This window comes from Mastigoproctus giganteus, chromosome 2, assembly GCF_048544385.1.
Source record: "Mastigoproctus giganteus isolate SK-2022 chromosome 2, ASM4854438v1, whole genome shotgun sequence".
NCBI classification, from domain to species: domain Eukaryota; kingdom Metazoa; phylum Arthropoda; class Arachnida; order Uropygi; family Thelyphonidae; genus Mastigoproctus; species Mastigoproctus giganteus.
The window spans coordinates 271,935,085-271,960,292 of NC_143576.1; the positions used below are offsets into that span (position 1 = coordinate 271,935,085).

Consider the following 25,208-nt stretch of genomic DNA (forward strand, 5'->3'; position numbering starts at 1 on the left):
CAAAACGTATGCTCTCTTTTGTGTCAGTCTGTAAAACAAGAAACAAACCAATAGTAATTATTACGCATTTAGCAATGTTTACAGTTAACCCGTGGCTAATAATCGAGTGAATACTTTTCGCATTGCTTGTTCCAGTAGTTGAGAGAGGCATTTATATTGTTTACACTCTCGTGCACTTTGATATCATCTGCAGAGGTCAACAATCCTGTGTCGCTGTTGAAAGACTCGCCCACATCATTTTAAAAATAGGAGGAGCCCTGGGGAACACCTCTCCTGATTGGGACCGAAGAATATTTAGAGCCAAAAACTGCAGCAATCCTCTCAGGTTAAAAGCTGCTTAGCCAGTCAAGAGCAGACACGGCTTTTCTAGGGTTACTGAGTGTGCTCACGAGTGTTAAATAGTGAAAGGCTTCGGCTAGATCAATGTAAATTGTATCCATCTGTTCATAGGCATTTAGGTTTTTAATAAGCTTGCTATGAAGCGTTAGTAAGTTGGTGGTAGTGGACCTTCTATTTCACGCAGTCAACTTCCACTTCAGGTAGTGTAAAGTGTGCTTAGTGTCAAGAGGCACCAGGGGTTTCCCCCATCTCCGCGTTGCTTTCGTTGTAGGCGCATGAGTTCACTGAAAAGGCCAGAGATTTAAAGTGTGTGGATACTGTATTCAGGTAAAGTGTAGAGTGTGTTTAGGGTCAAGAGGCACCAGGCGTTTTCCACAGCTGATGTTAGGTGGCGAAGATGACAACAGTCTGCTTATCGTGCTCCGTGTATTTTGCTATTTTCAGTTTAATTATGAGTCATGTACTAGCTATATTTAGTAATCGCAAGTTCAGAAGTGCCTCCATCTAAATATACCAACTAAGGAAGAAATGCACAGTCAGGTAAATTATGATTATTGTTTTTTAGTCCCATGCATGAACTATAACGTGTGCGGTACGGCCATAGATAAGTTTCCTTGTCGGGGGAAAGTTCACTACTTGTGCGATTAGGCTTTGAAGGGCGCCAACAGTGGAGCGACCTTGTCGGGATCCATATTGGTTGGGTGAAGGTAGGTTTGCTAGTTGGTAGTAGTGTTGGATTCTTGCTAGTAGTAATCTTTCAAAAAGTTTACTGCAGACGGTGAGAAGGGGTTTGGTCTGTATGAAGATGATTGTTCGGGTGGGTTGTTCGGATTTTTGATTATTAATTTTAAATTGGCTATTTTCCAGTCGAGGGGGAAGGATCCGTCTAGCATGCATCAGCTGAACAATTGGAGCAATAGATCAGGGTCAATTTCAGTGACATTCTTAATGATCTCCGGCTCCAGAAGGTCTGGACCTGGGCATTTTCTGGCAGTTATATGTGTTGCAGCCTGCAAAAACTCCTCTTTAGAAAATTGTGGCTCTACATCGCCAGTTTAATAAGTGTCGTTTTCCCGACATGTCCTAATCCTAATTCTGGTCCTTGAGGTTGTCACAGACATTCTCTCAGATATGCCAGACAAGCTGTACTTGCTACCTGAGAGCCTAAAACGCTGATGGAACTGATATTTGGGTGACACTCAGTTCAAGTGGACCTAATTTCGGCGAAGTCCGGACGGTCTGTAACAGACAAATCCTCTGGTTGCACATTCACGATGGTGGGACTGTTAGTAATCCTGGGTATACCCTCCATGCACAAGTACATGGTGGGTGACCACCCAGGGGTTAACCAACGTAAGCAGGGGTCGAGGTGTGGCGCCCACACCACATGGAGGAACGCCGCCCTTCTATGCTACCAGGCAGAACTAGGTGGTAAATGACTCTCATCAACCGGTGAAATACCACTACTTTGCTTATTGGAGGCTTGAAGTGGTGGAACCCATGTTTAGTCTCTAGAGCTAAATTCCGTTCAACCCTTCCCTATCTCTTTCATCATGCAGTATGATTGATGACTTTTGAGGTTATGATGAACGTCGTGGCGAGATCCAATATTCCTTACATTTCGAGGGTACAGCTCTAAAACGGTGTTCGCAGGCCAGCAGCTAGTTAGTACACCTGACCGAACCTATTGGTAACTCTCTAGGAGGCTTCCGGATCAGCTAGTGTATAATCTTGCTACCTCTACTCTGCCAGATAGTGACTGGAGGGAGTCCGAGTAGTGTGTATGCGGGGAACATTGTCGGGGCCACGTTATGTCAAGGATCTGGGTATATTCTTATCCAGATCCTTGACACGAATCCTTACCCAGATTCTTACCACGTGTACGCCATATCCAAAAATTTCATTACTTCATACAGCATGACCCACCCACTTTTTCTTACTATCGAATATACCATGAATTGTCAAACTAATACAGCAAGCTTATCTGCGAAAAGATCTAAACCTCCCAAGCACTTCTTAATTCATTTCACAAATATACGTGATCTCAATTCTAATCTCAACGATTTCCATTTCCACTTGCAGTCTGCCAAACCCCATGTACTTTTTCTGACAGATCTCAGTTATCGGTTGATTCAACTACTGCTCATCTCAGATGCCCAAATTATTCGCTGTATGATTCCTTTCGCCTCAAAGGTGGTACTTGTGCATATGTCCGTTCTGATATTCCCTGTCAGAGACTTGGCAATTTGGAATCTCCTCTCTTTGATCTTCTCTGGCTTAAAATCTCTCTACCTCATTGTGTCAAATTCATCTGTTGTCTGTACCGTTCTCCCAACTCCACTAATCACTTGGAGCTCTTTGACTTCCTCTCTTTGCAAATTGACTTTCTACAGTCCAACTTTCATAACAGTGAGGTAATTTTCCTTGGTGATTTTAATGTTCACAATTCCAGCTGGCTTCGGTTTTTTGTCATACCGACAGAGCTGGTGGAGATGCTGTGGCTTTTGCAATTACTAATGAACTTGCACTGATTGTTTATTTACCTACAAGAATACCGGACAATCCCAATTATACAGTCAACACGCTTGATCTTTTTCTCACAAACAACCTTTCTAAGTACACGGTCGAAGTGTGAGGTCCTTTAGGCACTTCAGATCAAAACTTGGTGATTGTCTCTTCTCCAATTGAGCCTTTATCTCATGGCTATTCCCAACCTCGTGTTGTTTGAAATTACAAGAATGCAAAATGGGATGAACTGCGAGACTTCTTTTCTTCTTTTCCTTGGTCGGATTACTGTTTCAAAACTTCTGATGTCAACGTTTGCTCAGATCCTGTCAGTGAAATTATTCTTGTACGACTGGAATCCGTTATTCCGCACTCCACTTTAAAATCTCGTCCTTTATCTAAACCTTGGTTTTCCAATAAATGTGCTAAGGCTATTCAAGAGAAGAATGTTGCATATCGTAATTGGCTTGTTTCTAATTCTTCAATTTCATTTTCTGCCTACACCAAAGCTGGCAACAATTGTAAAGCAGCTATTAATCAGTCCAAATTAGAGTTTCAACAGGCTAAGAGTAGAAAACTTGCTTCTTGCCCTAATGGTAGCCGAGCATTCTGGTCTCTTACCAAAGGTATTGGCCGCAAATTTTGCCCAGCTCTGCTCCCACCTGTGTCCAATCCAGATGGTTCTGTTGTCACTTCAGCCAAGGATAAAGCTGACCTGCTAGCATCCCATATTTCTTTCAACTCATGCATTAACGATCTTGGTAAAACACCTCCTACTATTCCCAACACGTTCCATTCAATGCCTCCTGTGGTCTTCCCTCAAAAGGATGTCAGAAGGATTTTGACGAATCTTGATGCTAAGGAAGCTCCAGGTCCCGATGGTATTTTTCCACTTGTTCTCAAAACCGGTGTTCCCGAACTTACTCCTCTTCTTTGCCTCCTTTTTTCACTTTCTTATTTCAAAGGTGTTTTTCCTTCTGCTGGGAAATTTGCTCATATTCAGCCAGTTCCTAAAAAGAGTGACAAATCCCTCTCATCCCATTATCGTCCCATTGAAATTACTTCTACACTTTCTAAAGTAATGGAGAAATCAATTAGCCGCCAACTCTTAAACTACCTTGAAACCTTCCATCTGATCAACGATCACCAGTAAGGATTCTGTCAGTGTCGATCCACTGGTGATATTCTGGCTTATGTTACCCATTTATGGATTAATTCAATGGAAAGGTTCGGTGAAACACAAGTAGTTGCTCTTGACATCTCAAAGGCTTTTGATCGTGTTTGGCATAAAGGTCTTCTAAACAAGCTTCCATCTTATGGTTTGCAACTGTTTTTATTAATTGGTTATCCGGTTTTCTCTCTGATCGCTCACTGAGGGTGATGGTAGATGGCTCTCTGTCTTCTAACTTCTCCACTAATGCCGGTCTCCCCCAAGGTTTAGGTCTTTCCCCCACTCTTTTCCTCTTGTATATTAATGACCTTCCTCCATTGAATGGAAATTCTATCCATAGTTTTGCCGATGATAGCACATTGCAGTCCACTTTCCATTTTGAGAAACCTTGTCCTGCTCAATCAGCTTCAATTTTTCGAAAATTTGCTACCAATTCCTTAAATACTGATCTTCAGGTAATTCTCCAGTGGGGCAAAGACAACTTAGTTGATTTCAACCATTATAAAACTCAGTCTTGTCTTATATCTCACAAAAAGGATTCTTCTACTCCTATGCTTATCTTTAGTGACACTCCGATTTCTTTTAGCAAAATGGTATATCTCTTTGGGGATTACCCTGACTTGTAATCTCTATTGGCACAAGCACATTACAAATATTGCTTCCTCTGCATCTAAAAAACTTGGTTTTCTCTTTCGTTCTCGGCGTTACTTTTCTTCCAAACAGCTGCTCACTCTGTATAAATCGCAAATCCGCCCTGCCATGGAATATTGTTCCCACACCTGGGGTAGTGCCCCCAAAACCTCTCTCAGGCTTCTTGATTCCATTCAGAAGAGGGCAGTTAGGTTAATTAATGATTCATCTCTAACAGAGTCTCTCCTCTCGCTTTCTCGTAGACGTACTGTTTCTGCTGCATGCCTCTTCTACAGATACTTCCATGGGCTGTTGTTCTGAATTTGCTTCTATAATTCCCACTCTCTTTCAAAAGAGTCGTTACACCAGCCAACATCCATTTACTGTCCAACTTCAAATCCGCAGAACCAACTTTTCATCTTCCTCATTTATTCATTCAACTGCCGTTTTCTGGAACCACCTTCATTCATACGTATTTCTTGAAAATTACAGTCTACAGAAGTTCAAGTCCAATATCAACAAATATCTTCTTTCGTCTTCTCAACCTCCAACCCAAGCACGGTACTAAGTACTATAGGTTATAATACCTCTCGTGTTTGGGGTTCTCATAAAAAAAAAAAAAAAAAAAAAAAAATATCTGTTTCTCTGTTTGTGAGTCCACATGAGGGCCGAAGGCAGTATCCAGGATGTTTGTTGATGCGTCTCAGGAACACGTTGCAACACCGTCTGGTGTGATCGTGGTTGTTATTAACTCCCACCCCCCGGGGGAGTTTGTTCGTGACGATTTTATAAACGGTGCCCCAAGGGTTAGTATTCCCTGTGTTAGTTAGAAGTTGTTCCCTTGTTTCTTGTTTGTTTTTCCGTAAGAGAGCAGTGAATGAGTTCCGTGCCTCTCTATAGAGTTCCCTGAGTTTCTTCATTTCCTGTGCGGACCAAGTCCGTCTCGCTCTTTGGAAGTTTTCCCTCCTGTTTTGGACTTCTTTCCGGAATCGTTGCAACTAGTGGGTCCTCCCCGGCATAGCGCCAGGTGTAGGTCGTTTTCTTTTTACTGCAGTGTTAGCAGCGTCGGTGATGATATCTGTGATTGTCCTTTGCAATTCGTCTGAGCTTCTGGGGTTTTCTAGGTCCATTATTCCTCTGTTTTTGTTAACAGTTAATGTCTCCTTATATAGATTCCAGTTTGCAGTATGGAGCGCGTAGCGATGGCGCATTCGCCAAGCTGTTTGCTGCCTGTGGAGGTTCCTATTGAGTGGAAAGGTGAGAACTCTGTGGTCGGACGTGGTCCAGGCATCCTGCAACGTCCAATCAGAAATGTTACCCGCTATATGGACCGCTAGGGGGACGCGTCTGTCCGGCTGCTTGTATCATGTGCTCCGTAAACTTTTCTTGATTTGTGTATTTTTAATTACAGTATTAAGTTCCTATTAGTGCTACCACATAAAGATGGGCGCTTGGATTGCTAGATGGAAGTTATTTATTATTTGACCAGACAACAGATAAGTGTTAAATGAATTTCTGCATGTTCATTCTGCTTCTATATACAAGCGCATCCAGTCATTATCTTGTGGTTATACATGTGTCCAACAGTTTCGCAATACCAGAGAGTGCCAGCAATCACGAACCCCGGGTTGCCCATACCAGGGAGCCAGCAGGAAAAAAAAAAATAATAATAATAAATAAAACAACACTAATATTCAATAGTCTGGATGGCACAATTATAAACTTCAAAAATCGCAGTCCGACTGAATATTTCCTCATGTGCTGTTCTACATGCACTGGAATCTCCAAACCGAAAAAAGGTACTGTCCAGCAAATGCCCAACTATAGCCATGTATGTATGTATGTATTTGTGTTGGGCGGCACCTGGATCGTAAGTTCATCTCCGCCTCGTTTCACTTTTAAATTGAAGTATTCTACGGAAATGGCCAGAAGTGAACTGGCTGTTTGGCTACCCAGAATCAGCAGGCCGTATGGTTCTGCTTTTGGTTGTATTCTATTCTCTGATTCGTCTCGTTTTTGCAATGGATATTCTCTCTCTCTCTCTCTCGAGGATGCTTTTCACATTTCCAGTAAATTGTTTCTCCTATTACCCTGTTGATACTCCATCAATAGGCCTATCTTGATTCTTAGTTCTTCTATCTTCTGCTGAAACCTTCTTTCCCAAGCTGGTGGTTCCTTGCTTTTTCATTTCCTATGTTGGTCTCTTGTATCTCTTCCATTGATCCTGGTGGCTGCAATGTTGTTTTTGCAATCTGCTGGTGACGAATGATGTGGGTGTATGGGTATGACTGGGAAACAAAGTCTCAGTCATACCCATACACCCACAGTGGTGTTGGCCTTGTGGTATCCATCCCCACGAAAACGCGCCACCACCACGGGAAGGTAGACCAGGGGCAACCAATCGGTGGCAGCAGAAGAGAGGAACGGCGAGAGCCCAACAAAATACGAGCCAAAAATAGTAAAAAAAAAAAAAAATAATAAATAAATAAATAAAATAAAAAAAAAGGAACTTATACAACTATACAAAAATCAAATACTGTACACAAGATAACCTCAACAGATTGAGGTAAACACAGATAATACTTTGAGGTTTCAAAGTAAATAATGTAACTAATCTTTTGCATATTAACATAAATAAAAAAACAGAACTATACGCCATGGATAATAGAACCATTAGAGCACCAGATATGAATCAGGTCCAGCCCCCCAGAATCTAGAAGGGAGGATTCATGATCGCAGCAACAACATGAATCAGGTCCAGCTCTCCAGCTGCTAGCCAGAGGTAGAAACCAATAGTTGAACGCAACGTTCTCCAAAATCACCGCACCGACACAAGGAATCGGGTCCAACAAGAAACTCCACGAAAACAATCGAGTCACCAGATTTGCTTCTCAAAAGATGGCTCTAAGAACAGTTCTTCTTGCAAAAACAGCAGCTGAAAACTCCTGAAATGAATTAAAACAGTCACGATTTGCAATAAGTAAATGTACTGTATCAAACGATAAGCCAGGAATATGTGCCATCAAAGTCTGCCTATGGTCTTCATGATCTCAACATAAAAAATTACATGCATCCAAGTCTCCTGTTTGCCACATCTACAGAAAGGATCTGTCTCCAATTCTTGCTCATATAATTTGGCCCTAAGTGAGTCATGTCCTGTTAACAAAAAGGAAGTATACACAGAAGGCTCAAACCAAGATGCCCAAGTTTTTGACAATGCATAGTTCACCTGAGGAATATATTTCTTCGTCATAGCTCCAACATCACCACTTTCCCATCTGGTCTGCGATGAATCCATTAATTTATTCCATATTCGCTGTTTTCCTTCTTTAATATTATTCTCCAAATCGATTGTGATATCCAAAAACGTTAACAACATAGCCTTTTTCAATTTGTACAAAAAACCTTCTGTAGACAATGAATAAACCCAATGGCATGGTACTAGCAATTACCTGTAGGGCATTTGTAGACGCTGTCCTAGGTACTTTCAGTAAAGTTAATAACATAGTGCGCTTTAGCCATAAAAGTTTCGATCCAATCCTAGTTTTAGTTATTACCGAAAAACAAGAAACAGCTGCATATGCCATTATCTGGAGAAAAATAGTCTTATATTACAATGACAACGTCCTCTTATTCAATCCCCACTCCTTACGAGAAATCCTGTAAATGGAGGCAGTAAGTGCCTTACTTTTACATTCAGGTGTGAAACATGTGTCAAAAAAAAAGTTTTTCATCTTTGATTAATCCGAAATATTTTAGCTTTAGTTTTAGCAACATAAGGAATCTGAACTCCACCTAAAAGAACTCTTGGTGGTCTGCCGTAATCAAATTGTTTCTTAAAAACCATAAAACAGGTCTTACTTGCAGAGATCTTCAATTTGTTCAATTCGGCCCACTGCATTAAATCATCTAAAAGTGATTGTATTTTTTCTTCCAATTTAAATCTGGAGCGCCCAGAAACTCCAATCACAAGGTCATCAGCATACGCTATCTTAACAAATTCTGTACCCTCCTTAACAATCCACTGATCTGAAACTGCATTCCAAAAGAGAGATCCCAAAACCGAACCTTGAGGACAACCTCTCGAGACTCAGTCACTATATGACAGATGACGTGCACGCACAGTAATAAATCTGTCCTGAAAGTATCACCTGATAGTGTTAAATATGTAACTATTACACTGTGAAAGCAAAAGAGATCGAAGGGCACTTTCCCACCATACCGAATCAAATGCTCTTTCAAAGTCTATAAAGACCATAAGAATATATTTATCAGAAGAATTCTTGAGGTATTTTAAAAGAGATATTACGGCGTCCCCTGTAAAGTGCCCCTTCTTAAATCCATGCTGATCAGCAGAACACAGATGCTTATCCTCTAACATCACAGAAATTCTTGGAGCAAGTCACCTTTAATAAACCTTACCCACGTTCGCCAAGAGAGAAATTGGTCTCTATGCTGGATCAGTCCTAGGTTTACCAGGATTATGCAATACTTAAGCAGTGCACTCTCCCACGGTCTTGGAAAAGTACCCTCAATGAAACATTTATTAAATAAATTTAATATAAATTGAGGAAAATAATCATAAAACTTAATGATTACTTGATTTTCAATTAAATCCAAACCCTGACATTTCTTAACGGTCAATTTAGCTACAGCTGAACCCAACTCTACCAACCTGAACAGAACAGCATCAGAGTCATCTGCTCCTGTAAACTCAGAGTTAATCCGGCGTATCTTCGCTTGTTCAGGTGAATCATCTTGAGGAAGATCCTGAGGAAATAGTCTTCTAACAATCGTTTCTACTGTAGAAAACCAATTCGATGTCTCATCATTATTGTTCAATACAGTGTTGTATATTTCTCCACAAAGCAATTTATTGCGAGAAATTTTACACAGTCCACCATGGGACAGACAATTTTTAGTCCTTTTTCTCCTGTTGGAGTGCACACAAGCCTGAAAAATATGATACTGTACATAGTTTACATATTCTAAGCTGTCATAGCATTTAAACTCTCTCCAGGTATCTCACTATTACCACTACCGAAAACTGTAGTCAAAGAATTTTTAAAATCGTTCCAGTTAACGCGGTCCATACAAAATCCAGACAGGTCACTTGTAGCGAAGCACTTTTACCCTCCTTCGAGACAGAGATCAAATGAAATTGCACGGTGATCACTATTTACTAAGCCAGAATTGACTTCCCAATTCAAAATAGAATCGCACATACTAAGAGATGTCACAGTAACGTCAATATTAGACTCTCCATTTACAGTTGAAAAGGTGAACGGCTTATTTCGAAGGTTTTGAACAACTAGATTATGAGATAATAAGAGGTCTTCAAATTGGATCCCTCTCACATCACTATATCCACTGTGCCAAAAATGTGATTTTGCGTTAAAATCAGCAGTCACAATGAGATTATGGGATGCATATCTTAAACAAATATTTTCCAAATTATGAAGCGCTATCTGAATATCTTCAGATGGTGGGCAATACAGTGACACCAGGCAGAACGAAGCAACTTGTGAAGATACAAGAAAGCTGGTCATACACGCCGAGCACAAACCCGTGATTGACGTCTGAAGAAGGTCTTGATTAAAAATCACAATAGCGGATTTTGGAGGAACATCCAAAGCTGCTACTGTTCTAGTTGAAAAGGAAAACCCATAATCTTATGGGCTGCCCCTCCCACTTGTGAGGAATAAAATGGCTCCTGGATATAAACAATGTCTATACAATGCTCCAAGGCAATCACCCTTATTTCATCAGCAACGGCCCCACAGCGCTGACCATTTATTTGCAAAATTTTCAAATCTCTATGTCCTTGCAAAGCTCAAGAGGTAAAATCAGAGAAGTAGCTATTATCCATGATTGATACGCATGTTTGCTAATTCCACTGCTTTCATGTACTCAGGACACTTAATGTCCCTTACGGAGTGATTACAATCTCTGTTTCTTCTCTTACAATTAATACATTGTGGAGGGTCCTCCTTGTGAGGGCACTCAGCGAAAACATGACCTCCATTAGCACAGTGACCACAAGAAACAGTCTCGCGTGAACATGACTGTGCATCATGTCCAAATCTCAGACAACTAAAACCACCGTGAATTTCTGAAACCTATCGGAACCGATACGAAGGAAAATTCTTTCATTATGAAACAAGCATTTATATAATCGAGGATTGAAACCAATGACCCAATTAGTTGCATTAGTTCCACATCAGGAATTAAACCTGAATGGTACTTCATATTTTACCTCATCCTGGGTAAATTCATAATCTTTAAAATTTTTATAGTATAAATCCTCCAGGATTTCGTTCGTTCTTTGCAAACTCTGTGGGCACTCCGTATACAAGCACTCTTGGATCTGACCTTTTAGGCTTCTCGATCGATAGAACAGCCTCCTTTAAAGCTGAAACGTTCCTTATCCTAGTTGCATTTTCTGAGTTTGTGGTTTCTAATAAAACCCTTTTATTCCTCAGGAGACGAATATTTTTTATCTTCATATTCTTATAATTCTTCTTAATTGCATATGACACGGCATTCCGTACGTCTCGGTTCGAAGCCAAAGCAGAATCCTCTCCAGGTCTAAGTATAACAATGTTTTTATGGTCCGAAATACCCCGAGGACTAACCAAGAACACAGGCGCAACCTTATCTGCAGCTGCAACACCCATTGCGCGCCTCGCAGTAGCCTCCCTAACAATAGTATCATCATCAGAATTCTCACAGACCGTATTCTGCCAAACTGCATCAGCCATTACTCTGTGAGGAGCTGTCCGTTTCTCCATTAGCTGATCAAAATGATTTGCCCGAATTTCTAGTTCCTTTGATTTAGCTTTTAATCGCTTATTTTCAATCAATAAAGCTATTGTGACTGCCTCCAAATCTGCCCACCAACAATGGATGCGATTTGAGGTCAACTTTGTTACTTTGCTTGAATCAGCTGACATGAACTCTCCCAAAGGCTTTCGAATTTTGGCTACCGTTGCATACACAGCAGAAGCCTCAAGGGACCGTCTAAGTTTCAAACCCTCCGAAAATGACGAATCGTGACCCACATCATTTTCACTAGATTATATTTTGATTATCCGTATTAACCGTGGAAGTAATAACAATGGCATCCGTTCCCATTAATGTGGTAGACTCTTCCACCCACACATGAGGATTTTATCATTATTCTTGTCTTTGTCCAACGGAGGAACAAGCACTTTGGGTGTTTTAGGGGTTTTCGTGTTTTTTTTACCCCTAGACAGTTTTGCATTGTTCGGAGATTTCTTTCTCCTCACTGAATCTACTAACTCTGATCCGGAAGACGAATTCTCTGCGTCAGAATGTCTAGTTAAATTTTTTTCTAGTCCGTATCCATGTTTAAGAGTATGTTTTAGTGAAGAAAAACAAAAGCAAGAGTCATAATTAAATAATCTTATAGTTCGATAACTTTTCTCTTCTTCAAAATATCCCGAAAGATAATCACACCACTTCAAAATATGTATTTATATATTAATTTCCAGCTGGATGAAATATTGAAGAGGTATTTTAAATCCCGCAAAATATGTTTTCCAGATCACGGCTCCAATCCACCAGAGGGGGCTGGAAAATTGTAAAAATGGAGCAATGTTTCTAGGTTCACATCCACGAAAGACGGGATCCTCAGTACCAATATGTGATCCGTTATAGCTATTTTAAAGCTTTGAAAGGAGAGCCCAAAGAAGTCCACAAGGCTAACCTATGGAAAATATAAAAAGTTGATACAATCACACACTAAGGCTTCCCTAATTGAGAAGTACGAGTGTATTTATATTATATTAAGTACTATGTATTACTGAGATGGCACTAGTTAGTGTTTTCCATCTCCAGGGATATATTGAAACAAAAATTCTCAAGTAGCCATTTTCTCCCGTGAAAAGCCCATAGACTAAGTTAAGTCCTTGGGAAATTCCACAACGGTATATATCCCGATGTTAACTATATGTATTTCTATGTAGAGTTTTCAAAGAATGAAACAGAACACTGTTTAACTGTTTACTCAATGATATCAGCACAACCCCACAGTTCCAACACCCAAAATTTAACCCAACACTTCATCTTTAAGAATCACATATTTTTATAACAGGGGATAGCTTAAAAATACTTAAATAATCTTATTATCTATATAACATCGGTGTACATACACCATAGACAACTCTTAAGAAACTAGGAAGTAGTTGTTGTAGTAAGTATCATTTGCTCTGTTTCTCATATTCTGCTCTTCCTCCGCGACGAGTGGCCATCACTTGTTAACAGGAGAGACTGCTTCTACAGGGATGAGATACACTTAAATAGAAAGGGTGCAAGAACGTTTGCTGATGCTATCGAGGCAGTGTTAGCTGGGTCGGAAAATTGCTATATTTGGTGATACAAAGACTAACAGATTGACAGTAGCCACTGGCAGAGGTGAAAGTCATTCTTGCACTGCTTCTATTGGAATGAGCCGCAGCCTGGAAAATAAGGTGCAGGATATTTCAGAGACTGCTGGGAGACATTGCGGTACAAGTAAACACATGGGTTGTGTTAGGGTAGCTAAGATAAAGAACAGGTGCACGTATACTTGCGTGTACACCAATGCTAGGAGTTTGGTAAATAAATTTGATGAATTTGAGGTATTGCTCAAAACATCAAAGGCAGATATTATTGGGATATCAGAGACGTGGTGTCACACAGATATAAGGAATGCAGAACTGGAATTTGGGGAGCACATTGTGTACAGAAAAGATAGACAGGACAGGAAGGGAGGAGGGGTTATGCTATTAGTTAAGAAACACTTAAAATTCAAGGAAGTGAAGCCAGTCGACGGTACAGTGTCGAGTCAGTTTGGTGTGATATACGCATTGGGAATTCAAAATTGAGGGTAGGAGTGTGCTATAGGCCTAATGACTCTGATGAGTATAATAAGGAACTGTACAGGGAAATTTAGTGGGCCAGTAAATCAGAGAGTCTTTTAATGGAGGATTTTAACTTCCCAGGTATTGACTGGAATTTGGGGGCTGGTCAATCACACACTAGCAAGGCTTTTGTGGATTTATTGGATGATTGTTTTCTACATCAGCATGTTCGGGAGGCAACTAGAGGGAATAATACTCTTGATTTGATTATCAGCAGTGATTCGTCATGCATTAAGAATCTGCAGATAAATGAACCACCAGGTGGCAGTGATCACAGTGTGCTGAAGTGGGGTTTACTGAAAGAGGTAACTACCATCAAGGATAAAGGGAAGAGTTTTTGCTTTCGTAAAGGTGACTACGGTGGTCTGAGACAGTATTTAAATTCTATACGGTGGGATCAACTGATGATGTTACCAGTAGCAAATTCAAAATGGGAAACATACAAAGAATTAATCTTAGAAGCCACTAGGCTTTACATACCAACTAAGAAATAATGTTCAATGTTTAGGCCGAAATGGATGTCACATGAAGTACTGAGACATATGGAAGAGAAGACAAATGCATGGGATACATACAAATTCATGGGTGACATGGAAGCCTATGATAGATATAAGCTGGTCTGTAACCAAGTCACAAAGGAGAGTAGGCAGGCAAAGGTAGATTATGAGAAATCCTTGGCAAATGATGCAAAGAAAAACATAAAACAGTTCTTTACCTATGTAAACTCTTGAAAGAAAGGGATGAATCAGATTGGTCCACTGGATATTGATGGTTCAACAGTTGAGGATTCAGCTCAGGTGGCAAACAAACTAAACGAGTATTTTGCATCTACATTCACACATGAGGAGTTATTCAGGAAGAGGGATGCCAGAGGTGAAGTAAACTCTGTGAGCTAGTTGATTTAGTAATAACTAAGAGCAAAGTGGAGGAGAAATTGTTGAGTATAAACATAAACATAGCACCTAGGGCTCATGAGTTCTATTCAGTTATATTAAAGGAGACAGCAAAGGAAGTAAGAAACTCTTAGCCATAATTATGAGAGCTTCTTCGGATTCAGTGGAGGTACCCATCGACTGGAGATGTGCGAATATGACCCTAATTCACAAAGGAGGATCAAAGGGCAAGACCAGTAATTATAGACCTGTGAGTTTAATTTCTGTTCCAGGAAAATTAATGGAGGCACTGGTTAAAGAAGCACTGCAGGATTAACTAGACAAGACTTCAGTTATAGCTGGGACACAGCATGGTTTTGATAAGGGAATGTTTTGCCTGACCAGTTTGATTGGATTCTATGATGCAGTCACAAAAGAACTGGATGCAGGGAATAACTTTGATATTATATACTTGGATCTTAGAAAGGCTTTTGATACTGTTGCACATGGAAGACTGCTGTACAAATTGGAGCAGTGTGGCATTAGAGGCAAATTGCTTCTATGGATAAAGGGTTGGTTGAGGGGGAGAAGACAGTGATAATCAATGGACACAGCTCATCGTGGACTAATGTTATTAGTGGAGTTCCTCAGGGGTCAGAGTTGGGTCCTTTGTTGTTTCCTGTATTTATAAATGATATTGATGATGGTATATCAAACTTAATGTCCAAGTTTGCAAACGATACAAAGGTGGGCAGGGTAGTTAAAGACAGTACTGACGTTGTGCTGCTGCAACAGGATCTGGAAAGGTTGAGCAGATGGGCTGAGAGGTGGTAAATGAAGTTTAACATTGACAAATGTAAAGTACTACACATGGGAAACAACAACCCCAGAGCAACGTATCAACTCTGTGGTACTACACTGACAGTGGTAGAGAATGAAAAGTACTTGGGGTTATTGTGCAGTCAGATATGACGTTCTCTGAGCAGTGCAGACGGGCTGCAAGAGTAACTCATGGTGTCTTGTGAATGATATATAGGAATTTTTCTTGTAGGGATAAGGAGGTGATTATCGCCTCGTATAAGGCAATGGTCAGGCCACACGTCAGGCCACACTTCTTGCATTACAGGTCTAGAGGCCTCATTTCAAGAAGGATGTAGAGCTGCTGGAACGAGTACAGAGAAGGGCAACAAGATTAGTGAATGGAACAAAGGGGTGCTCTTACGAAGAAAGGCTTAAGTTTTGCAAATTACAGTGTCTGGAGACTAGGCACCGGCGAGGTGATCTGATAGAGGTATATAAAGCCTTGAATGGTTTGAGCATGCTCAATGCTGATGGGATTCTTCCTCTTGCTCAGAATAATCACCTGAGAGGGCATAAATTCAAATTGAGGAAAGACAGATGTGCGGAAATTTGCCTTTAGCCAGCGGGTAGTTGGTTGTTGGAACAGACTTCCATCCCTTGTTTTGGGAGGAAATTTAAAGCACAGCTGGACAGGTATTTCGAACGAACGGAGAGGTGAAATGGGTGTGGTTCTTTTTTTTTCTTGTTTTGGCTGATGCTGGCATAAGCTTGCTTCTTGCATCATATGCCTCTACTAATGCTAATGCCAATGATATTGCACTATCTCGAATAAGTAACGCTTCACTAATAGAGAAGACTTTTGTTACTTATGATGCCTACTACAGAAACTACTTCGTAGTTTCTGAAGAGTTGTCTATGGTGTATCTACACCTATATTTTATAGATAGTTAACTCTTAACGTATTATGCCTTGTGCATTTAGTTATTTTTAAAACAATCGTAAGAACAAGAGCACATTTCCACAGTCACTGCAACCAACAATCCTTCTAGCGGTCTCAAATGTTGGACACGGTATGAGGTATGTTCGTGTCAAACGGCACCTGGGATTTCTCCCATTTCCACTTGTGTTAGCTGTATCAAGGACAATACTCTGTTAAGCCAGAGTCTTGAAAATGTGTGGGCCATATCTGTGCAGTGTGATGTGTTGTGCCCATTTTTTGTCCAGCTTATTGGCCTCCAGGCCCCTAGTGGGGCACGATGTTGCCCATTCCTCGCCACGTGGAGGCTAGTCGGGTGTGTCCAGTATAACAAGTTGCTCTCGCAGGTCCTGCCATCTAGTTTTCTGGGATTTCAGTGGCTAGGATCTAAAACAAAAAATTACGCGTTTTACATTAATGCTTAATGGGATTGCTGTTAGGAAATCGCTGGTTGGGGTTGAAAACTAGAGAGATGTATTAAAAGGTCTAATAAGTGGGGTAAAATTTTGCTGTTATTAAATTTAGACATGCGAGTTTACACGCTAGATGAAAGATAATAGTGTTAGTTGTCTTAGAGATTTACACGAAACAGGTCGGATTTAGACGTTGATTAGAAGACTGGGGGGGAACCAGATAGAAGAATAGGGACGATAGAGCAGACATCCCAAAAGAGGTCAGTGGAAACGAGCTCCACAAGGCGAAGTTTAGGGGGGGGGGGGGGGACAGGGAAGTGTAAAGTAAAGTGTAAATTGTGTTTAGTGTCAAGCGGCACTAAGGGGTTTCCCCATCTCCGCGTTGCTTGCATTGTGATGGGTGTGCCAGTTTACTGGAAATGCCAGAGATTCAAAAGTGTATGGGTATTATTCATGTGTAGTGTCGTGTACCATTTTCATCTGGTCATTTAGCCGCTGGACCCCTACTGAGGCCCAACGTTGCCCCACTTTCGCCCCGTGGAGGCAGACCAGAAACACCAGTCGACTAAGATTTACTCTGGCAGGTCCTGCCACCTAATTTCCTGAGATTTCAGTGGCTAGGACTTTAAAAATAATAATAAAAAAAAAATATATATATATATATATATATATATATATATATATATATCTATACCTGTCTCCTCCCTCCCCTGCCTTGGGATGGGATTTTAAAGGGAACTGGGTTAGAGTACCCAGTTCAGATCGCCAATGGTGTGTCGGCAGCAAAGCCGCATTATATCTTTTTTCGGTGATGGTTGTCATGTCCATGCAGTGTCGAATTAGGTAAGAAGGTCAAGCTGCCCATCCCGCTCTGAGGGTGGGATATATTAGCTGGCAGCGGCAACCCACCAGGGGAAGGGGTGGGAGAGAGACACATTCACTTTATTCATAATCTGCATTCTCACTCTACTTGCATTCATTTTATTTTTTTATACTTTTTTCTTATATTTTATATAACTTTTTTACAAGTTTTATTTATATATATATATATATATATATACAGTATATATATATATATATATATATATATATGTCCACTCACACTCATTCATCTTTTTCCCACACACCAGGGGGGATGCCATGATGTCTAGTGTAAATTTAAATACTAATTACAATTACGGTTAGTGTGTACTTAACTGTAGCATTTGTGGTTTGTGTTCTTTTTCCCAAACACTTTTTCTCAAATGTTGGACATGTGTGGACATGTGTTTATGTAAGGGCGGTACCTACAACGTTTCTTAAACTCCGTCTCGTATCTCTGTGAAGAACAGTATCACACAAATGGGACAAATATGTGTGTGACGTTGGTTTGTGTATTATGTGTGTGTGTTCTGTTGTTCTGTTCTGGCCACTTGGCTAGCCAGAAATATCAGTCACCTGAACAGATAATTCTGGGTACTCGTCCACACCACGGGAAGCTGGGCCAGTCCCAGTAAAACACGTACCGTTTCGAAAGATGCTCTAACCAACCTGGTGTTGTCAGGAGGTGGGCCAGGAAACTCTGGGGGCCCATTCCAGAGAGAAGAGAGGAGAGAGAAAAAAACCCTACCCGTGGTGCAGGTCGTAAAATAAAAAAAATAAATAAAATTAAAATTAAAAAAATAATAAATAAATAAAGAAAATAATAAAAAAGCTATTGGTGCGTGCAGGCAATATATTATAATAAAGGTAATATATTATAATATATTATAATAATAAAGTAATATATTTATATATGAAAAATAAAAATACATAAAATAAAATAAAAATTGATAGTATGGCAAATTTAGCAAAAAAAAACCGTACTAAAATTTTAAAAAATGATAATAATAATATTAATAATAAAATAAAATAATAATAATAAAAATTAAAATTAAAATAAATAAAATAAAATAAAAATAGAAAAAAAAATTGAATTTAGCCTTCCCCTTCACAAGTGTGAAATGTAGGCTGTAGAATTGTTTGTCTAGTTTTGGTTGGCATTGGCATACAAGGTCTTTCGCTGGGTAAAAATGCCAGATGCAAAGGCCTGCAGGAAGGAAAGATTGTCTGGAGTCTGGATTAGTTGAACCACATTGGTTGGGGAGAAGTTCAGAATGTCTCTCCGAAGTTGATCTCTGAGATCCTCGTACAAGTCACAGTCAAAAAGAAGGTGGTACCAGTTTTCCTTACCTCCACAAAAACATAGGTCCGTAGCCAGAAGCCCCAGTTGGTACAGCTTTTCATTCAGGGAGCTGTGGCCGGTCACCAAGAAGGACGTTTCAAGGCTGAGAGAGAACCAGGATCTTGCAGTTTGGTCATCGCAAACTTTACCTCGGGGAGGAATATTTTGGTTACTGTGCCTTGTGGCGACGTATTCCACCTGATTTTTCAGATGTTGACCGTTTCACTGTAACAACTTGTTTTTTCCCACTTATCATCTGCAGTGAGATTAAGCTCAATATCCAGAATACAGGTTGGTATTTTCTTTCTGATTCTGAAGCAGAGCCACGGAAGATCGTAAACAAATCAAGCGGGAGAGTTCCCGCAATTACCTGAATAGCTGCCGTGGAGACAGCACGTCTTCTTCTTGGCTGATTTGTATGAGGCTTTAGTCAAGGATTGCTGAACGAGGTCACATTGTTCGGTGGCCAAAGCAGTGTCATGGTGGTCCAGCATGGAAAGTGGGAAGTTATGCTCAATTGTTTCATCGAAGGCTGCCCAGTCAATTGATTTTGTAGAAAAACAGACAAAGTCAGGCATTCTGGAATGAGAGGGATGGATGGAACTGGCAGGAGCAACATGAAATAAGATGACCCTATGATCACTCAGCGTCCAGTCAAGGATAGTGGTCCAGTCAGTGATCTAGGACCTCAGGTCATTGGTGGTGATAGTAATATCTATGTTAGATTTTCCAGTAGAACTACAGTATGTGGGGAGGTGGTTGGGTTGATTGTGGACTACCAGATTGCGGGTGAGAATAAGGTTCTCCAGGAGAAGCCCATGAGGATTTGAGGAAGAGCTGTATCAGAATTTGGATTTTGCAATGACGTCTGAGGTTAAAAGTATTGATATAGAACCCAAAAATCCAAAGGAAACTCAAAGTAATTGAGAGATTCTTCTATGTCCTTGGAAGGTGGAGAATAGAGTGAAATTAGATAAAACATAGATGAGACACGGGTGATTTGAACACATGTGTACATGTGTTTTTGTAAAGGGCGGCACCTAGAACATCTGTTCAACTCTGCCTCGTATCTCTGTGAAGAACAGTATCACTACAAATGGGCCAGATATGTGTGTGACGTAGGTTTGTGTATATTATGTGTGTGTACTGTTGTTGTGTCTGGCCACTTGGCTACCCAGAAGCATCAAACACCTGGAGAGACGATTCTGGGTACTCGTCCACACCACGGGAAGGTGGGCCAGTCCCAGTAATGCACATACTGTCTCGAAAGAGACTCTGACCCACATGATGTTGCCAGCAGGTAGGTCAGGATCCTCTGGGGGCCCATTCCAGAGAGGGAGACAAAAAAAAAAAAACTACCCGGGGTGTAGGTAATGGAAAAAAAATAATAATAAAAAAATAATAATATTAAAAAAAATAAAAAAAATAAATAAAAATAAAATAAACACAAGAAAACCCACCCGTGGTGCAGGTTATGGGGGGGAAAATAAATAAAATAATAATAAAAATAAATAAATAAATAAAATAATAATAATAATAATAATAATAATAATAATAATAATAATAATAAATGAATAGATAAATGAAAATAAATAATAAAAAAAATAAATTTGTAAGAAAAAAAAATATATATATATATAAGAAAAGCAAGTGTCGAGTGGCTGACTCCAAACAGAATGCAAGGAGGAGAAAAAAAAAACTTTGTCTAATCCACTTCAGGCCCAATGCCAGGGGTGTTGACCACTATATGATCTCCTTCGAGCAAAGACTTCCGTAGCAAAGTTGTGAAGAGCAAATAAACGTTCAGGGGATTGGAGTATCTGGTCTAATTGGTTTTCCGATATTGGGATGGTATTCACTAAACCTTGTCTCAAGTCGTCGTACAGAATACATTCAAAAAGATGTGCTTCCAGTTTTCCTTGGCTCCACAGTAGCACAGGTCAGTCGTGCAGAGGCCTAGTTGGTACAGTTTTTCATTAAGAGAACCATGTCCAGTAACTAGGAAGGACGTCTCCGTGGTGAGGGAAAGCCAGGATTGGACCAAATTAGAGGATGTAAAGGTTACATCAGGAAGGAATTTTCTAGTAACCACTCCAACCTGGGATGTATCCCAGTGGGTCTGCCAGATGTTCAGTAACTCGTTGTTGCATCTGGCTTTCTCAGCTTTTGGTTCGGTGTGCAGATCAAGTTCGATGTCAAGGAACTTACTGGGGATGTTGTTTTTAATTCTAAATACTAGTTCTCTGTAAGCGGCATACAAATCTATAGGAAGAGTTCCAGCTATGACCTGGATGGCTGCTGTAAAAACTGTTCTACAAACTCTAAGGGTAGCCAGTAGCATTGTACGTTGGATGGAACTCAATCTGTCTCTCATCTTGACCAAGCCAACTCGGTGAAACCTGGCACCGCCTTGATATGTGACGATTGGCAGGAAGACTGCTTTATAGTAGAGACGAAGCGTCCTCTTGGAAAGGCCCCAGTAGTTCCTGGAGATACGAATAATGTAGGCTTCTTGCTTTTGATCTCAGATGGGTGAGGTGTGGCAGGAAGCTCAGTTTGTGGTCAATTACCACTCCAAGAATGGTAGCTTCAGTATCTACGGGTAGCCGGATTCCGAGGTTACAAACTTATTGCAAAGGCCGTGGATGACTAGGACATCCAGCTGGCTGTTGAGGATCACAATACAGGTCTTTTGGTCATCGCGGGTAGGCTAGATTACCTGAGTGTGGATGGAGAATCCCGTGACTTTAAATGAGTTACCAAGTTTCATCCTGGAGGCATAGGGTTCCTGGATTGATATTATATCTATAGAGTGCTCCTCCGCTACACTTCGGATCTCATCAGCAACAGTCCGGGATCTGTGACCATTTATCTGCATGACTTTAAGTTTGACGCTATGGCTATTGCTGGTGAGACTGTGGATTTGTGGATTGGAAGGAGAGAAACTGTCTTGTACAGCTAGGGGCTGTGGTTGAAGAGTTTGGGGGTTTTTCATTGGCGGTCCTTAGTCTTACTTGTTCTAATGCTTGCCGATATTCAGGACAGGCTACATCCCGCACCGAGTGCCCATGTTTACAAGGTCTTCTCTTGCAGTTCACGCAGCTAGGATTCTCATCCTTGTTTGGATATTTTGCATGAACGTGGCCACTACGAGCGCAGTGGCCACACGTAGGGGATGAGTGCGTACAGTGCTCGGATGGATGTCCATATCCAAGACACAAAAAGCATTTAGTCACCATGGTGAACGGGAGGAACTTGTGAGAACTACACCGAAGAAAGATCCTGTAAAGTGACATGATTATTCTGAAGATTCTAGGTGATAGTGTGATGACCTGGTGAGCTGTACAACTGGAATTAGCTTTGATTGTGAACCTGAGGTTGATATCCTGTTTTTTTTTTTATTTCCTCAAGGGTGACGCCACGGTCAGAAAGATTTTTGTAGAACTAGTTCTCAAGGATCTCATCATTGGTAACACTTGTGGGAAGATCATACACCAGTATAGATGGATTGGTGCGCTTGGGGGGATTCACAGTTACTCCAGCAGAGTGAAATGGGCTGGCAGCTGCGATGTTGTCCAGATCCTCCTTGGTTGTGATTTCAAGAAGAACTCCCGGTTCCTAATTGCTCTCAATGACTTGATCTTCACTGTCTTTAAGTCTTTCTTTAGCGTATTCTGTACTATTTCTTTCACCTCTTCACTAGTCTTCATTCTGACTGTTCAGATGCACGGACCAGAAAAAGATGCTGACGTTTTTGGGTGTCAGCTTTGGCTAGTTGTGGGAGGTGGGACAGTCCTTGAGTTGGTGTATCAGATGCCGTCTTGGCTGCTGAGGCATAGCATCTGAGTGGTAGTTCTTTATTCTGTGAAGGGGCTTCCAGTGCAGGATGAGTTGTGGTTGGAGGGAGCTTGAATAAGGTATGAAGCACCCTTTCAAGGATGCTTGTCTGGGACCTGAGGTCTTCAAATGTTGGACAGTGAAGCACATGCACGAGCCTTGATGAACGTTATGGAGGCAGTTGTGTCAATAATTAATTGTATTTGCAGTGACGTAATTGCCTCGTCCTCTTTTCCCATTGGCTCGAATAAACATCACTAGGAGGAAAACGTTTTTAATATATATAGAGATAAAAATAAATAATGGGACCATCGTTGTTTAACATTTAAGTAAATGACTTAACCAAAATTTTCAGAACAGAAGGAGCTCGTTTACCGCCATATGCAGATGACCTAAAGTTCATTGCAATCGCGCAAGATTGCGCAGTTAGTGTGATCCTTGGCACAACGGGTAGAATTGGCCTGAGTTCGAGTCCCGTCGACGACGTGACTCGATCTCAGACGCGAGGAGTTCTTGAGGGTTTTCTCATGACGTGTTTTTTTTTTTTTTTTTTTCCCTGGAAACTCCGGTTTTTCGTACATGAAAGAGCAAGTCGGTCTTTGCTGCACGCAATTTACAGACATATTATATCCGGCATAAGTCGCCTAAAACCCAACAATAACGTGCGAATTCCCAGCAAACCTCAGAAGTATTTATTTTCCCTCTGATGAACGATGATCTTTAGATCAGAGGGAAATTTAGTTTCACTCTGACCTAAAGAAAGCAACCTTTGTATAAATGCATAAAATAATATCTTTTAGCCAACCTCGAAAATCATGTGGCTATACATAAATAATGAATCTCTGCGTAGAACCCGTGCAGTAAAAGATTGCGAAGGAGCGTTCTCCTTTGATTGCGTATTTATACGGACGTAGTAGTCAAGCGAGCCTCGAAGAGATCAGGTTTTGTTAAAAGTTTTTCTTCTTGACTAAAGAGTTCTTCTTCTTCTTGTATGCAATAAAGAGTTCGTAAAAGTCAAAAGGTAGCTAAAATTCCACATTAGTTTTACAGCTGTTGGGGTTGCGTGCAGGGCCGGATTAAGGTATTCTCGCACCCAGAGCAGAAAGATTATTTTTGTGCCCCTTTGCATATCCTAGAAATCTGAGTAAGGTTTTGCAAAAAAATCCTTCCCTTTGCTTTCATCTTCTAGCACTCTGTAAGAATGGCGCACTGGGTGGGTGCCTTGTTATCCAGTGCTTTAATCCGGCACTGGTTGCGTGAACAGTTTCGGCAAAAGTCGGCAGTCACACAAGAGAGAAAACATTGAAAGCAATTAAATTTTTGCAATTATTAATAACTTCAATTAATTAAGGATGGGTGTGTCACTTACAGCCATTGCTTCATAATGGATTAAAATGTATTCGTAAAGCGGTTCTTGATAACAAGTACCGCTTCACTTGCTTTAGTTTCGCCAAATATTCTTACCTAAGAAGAAATCGTACATTTTCCAACAAACAGAACAGCTTACGGAGAAAAAAGTCGGATACCCCACTTACTGAGCCTCTGCGATAAGGCCAAACAAATGGACCCATCCTTGCCAAAGTCTTTTCAATGTCAAATCTTAGAAATATCACTTCGCTGATTATTTTTGTTTTCTTATAATTTTCTTTTGTTATTGTCTTTTTTATATTTTTTGTTATTTCGCGAGTATTGTTTATTTTTAAAGTTTTTTCGCACGCTGTTATTGCGACCGGTCCTGTAATGTGCGCTTATTAAAGATCCAGAAAAAAATTGCTCATAAATTCTGCTCTTTTACAGGCAAATTGCAGGTCACGAGAGCTCACGTGGGGGATTTGCTTCCTCAAAGCATAGACGCCAAAGAGGACGAATGCAGCGTTCCGGAACAGAACATGTTCTGCTTCAGGTCAGGTAAGCATCTCCGTCGGCGAATTACTGCCGGTAAACAGAGCGCGCATCAATCTCGTGCAAACAGCGAGCGGCATGTCCGGCTTTGCGCCTACATCGTTCCCTTCTATGGAGGTCGCGCTCAAACATTTTCCCCGTCCTCGTCCATTGACCGCCTCCTCTTTCTTTTAAGTTTTACGATCGGATGCGTCCACACGTACTCTCACAGATGCTAAGACTTGTCCAGCGTGCGAGTGGGGCAGGCTATTATAAAAATGTAGGCAGAGGCAGTGGGAGCCAGCGAAACCGAATCTCAAAAGGGATTTGCGCACCGGATTGTACTGCTCTTAAAGAAAGTCGAGGGAATGAATCTTGAAGTGCAGGAGCACGGCCAACATCCTTACTCTCCGTGATCGAGGTAAAGGCAATTTAATTAATGTAAACTTAATGAAGAAGCGCTTCTTTTGTCATTGCTCAATTTTTTCGTAGTTTGAAACACTGATTTCCGATCATTAACATCGTAATAACAAACGAATGAAAGAGTAAAATTAAAATTTTCAGCCATTTATAAAAATGGCTGATTTTTACTAACCGGTACCCCTGGGCGTGGCACACGAAGAGGCAAAGTGCGGGACGTAATTATTATTAAATCA

General features: G+C 40.7%; 1 protein-coding gene across 1 annotated transcript in view; it reads left to right on the forward strand.

The window, feature by feature from the left end:
- LOC150090473 (immunomodulatory peroxidase-like) overlaps positions 1-25,208 on the forward strand; it is a 400,214-nt gene that overhangs the window by 277,220 nt on the left and 97,786 nt on the right. Inside the window, exon 8 of the mRNA XM_090390327.1 lies at positions 24,469-24,579. Coding sequence (XP_090246453.1) covers positions 24,469-24,579 — 111 coding nt within the window. The remainder of the gene's footprint in view (positions 1-24,468; positions 24,580-25,208) is intronic.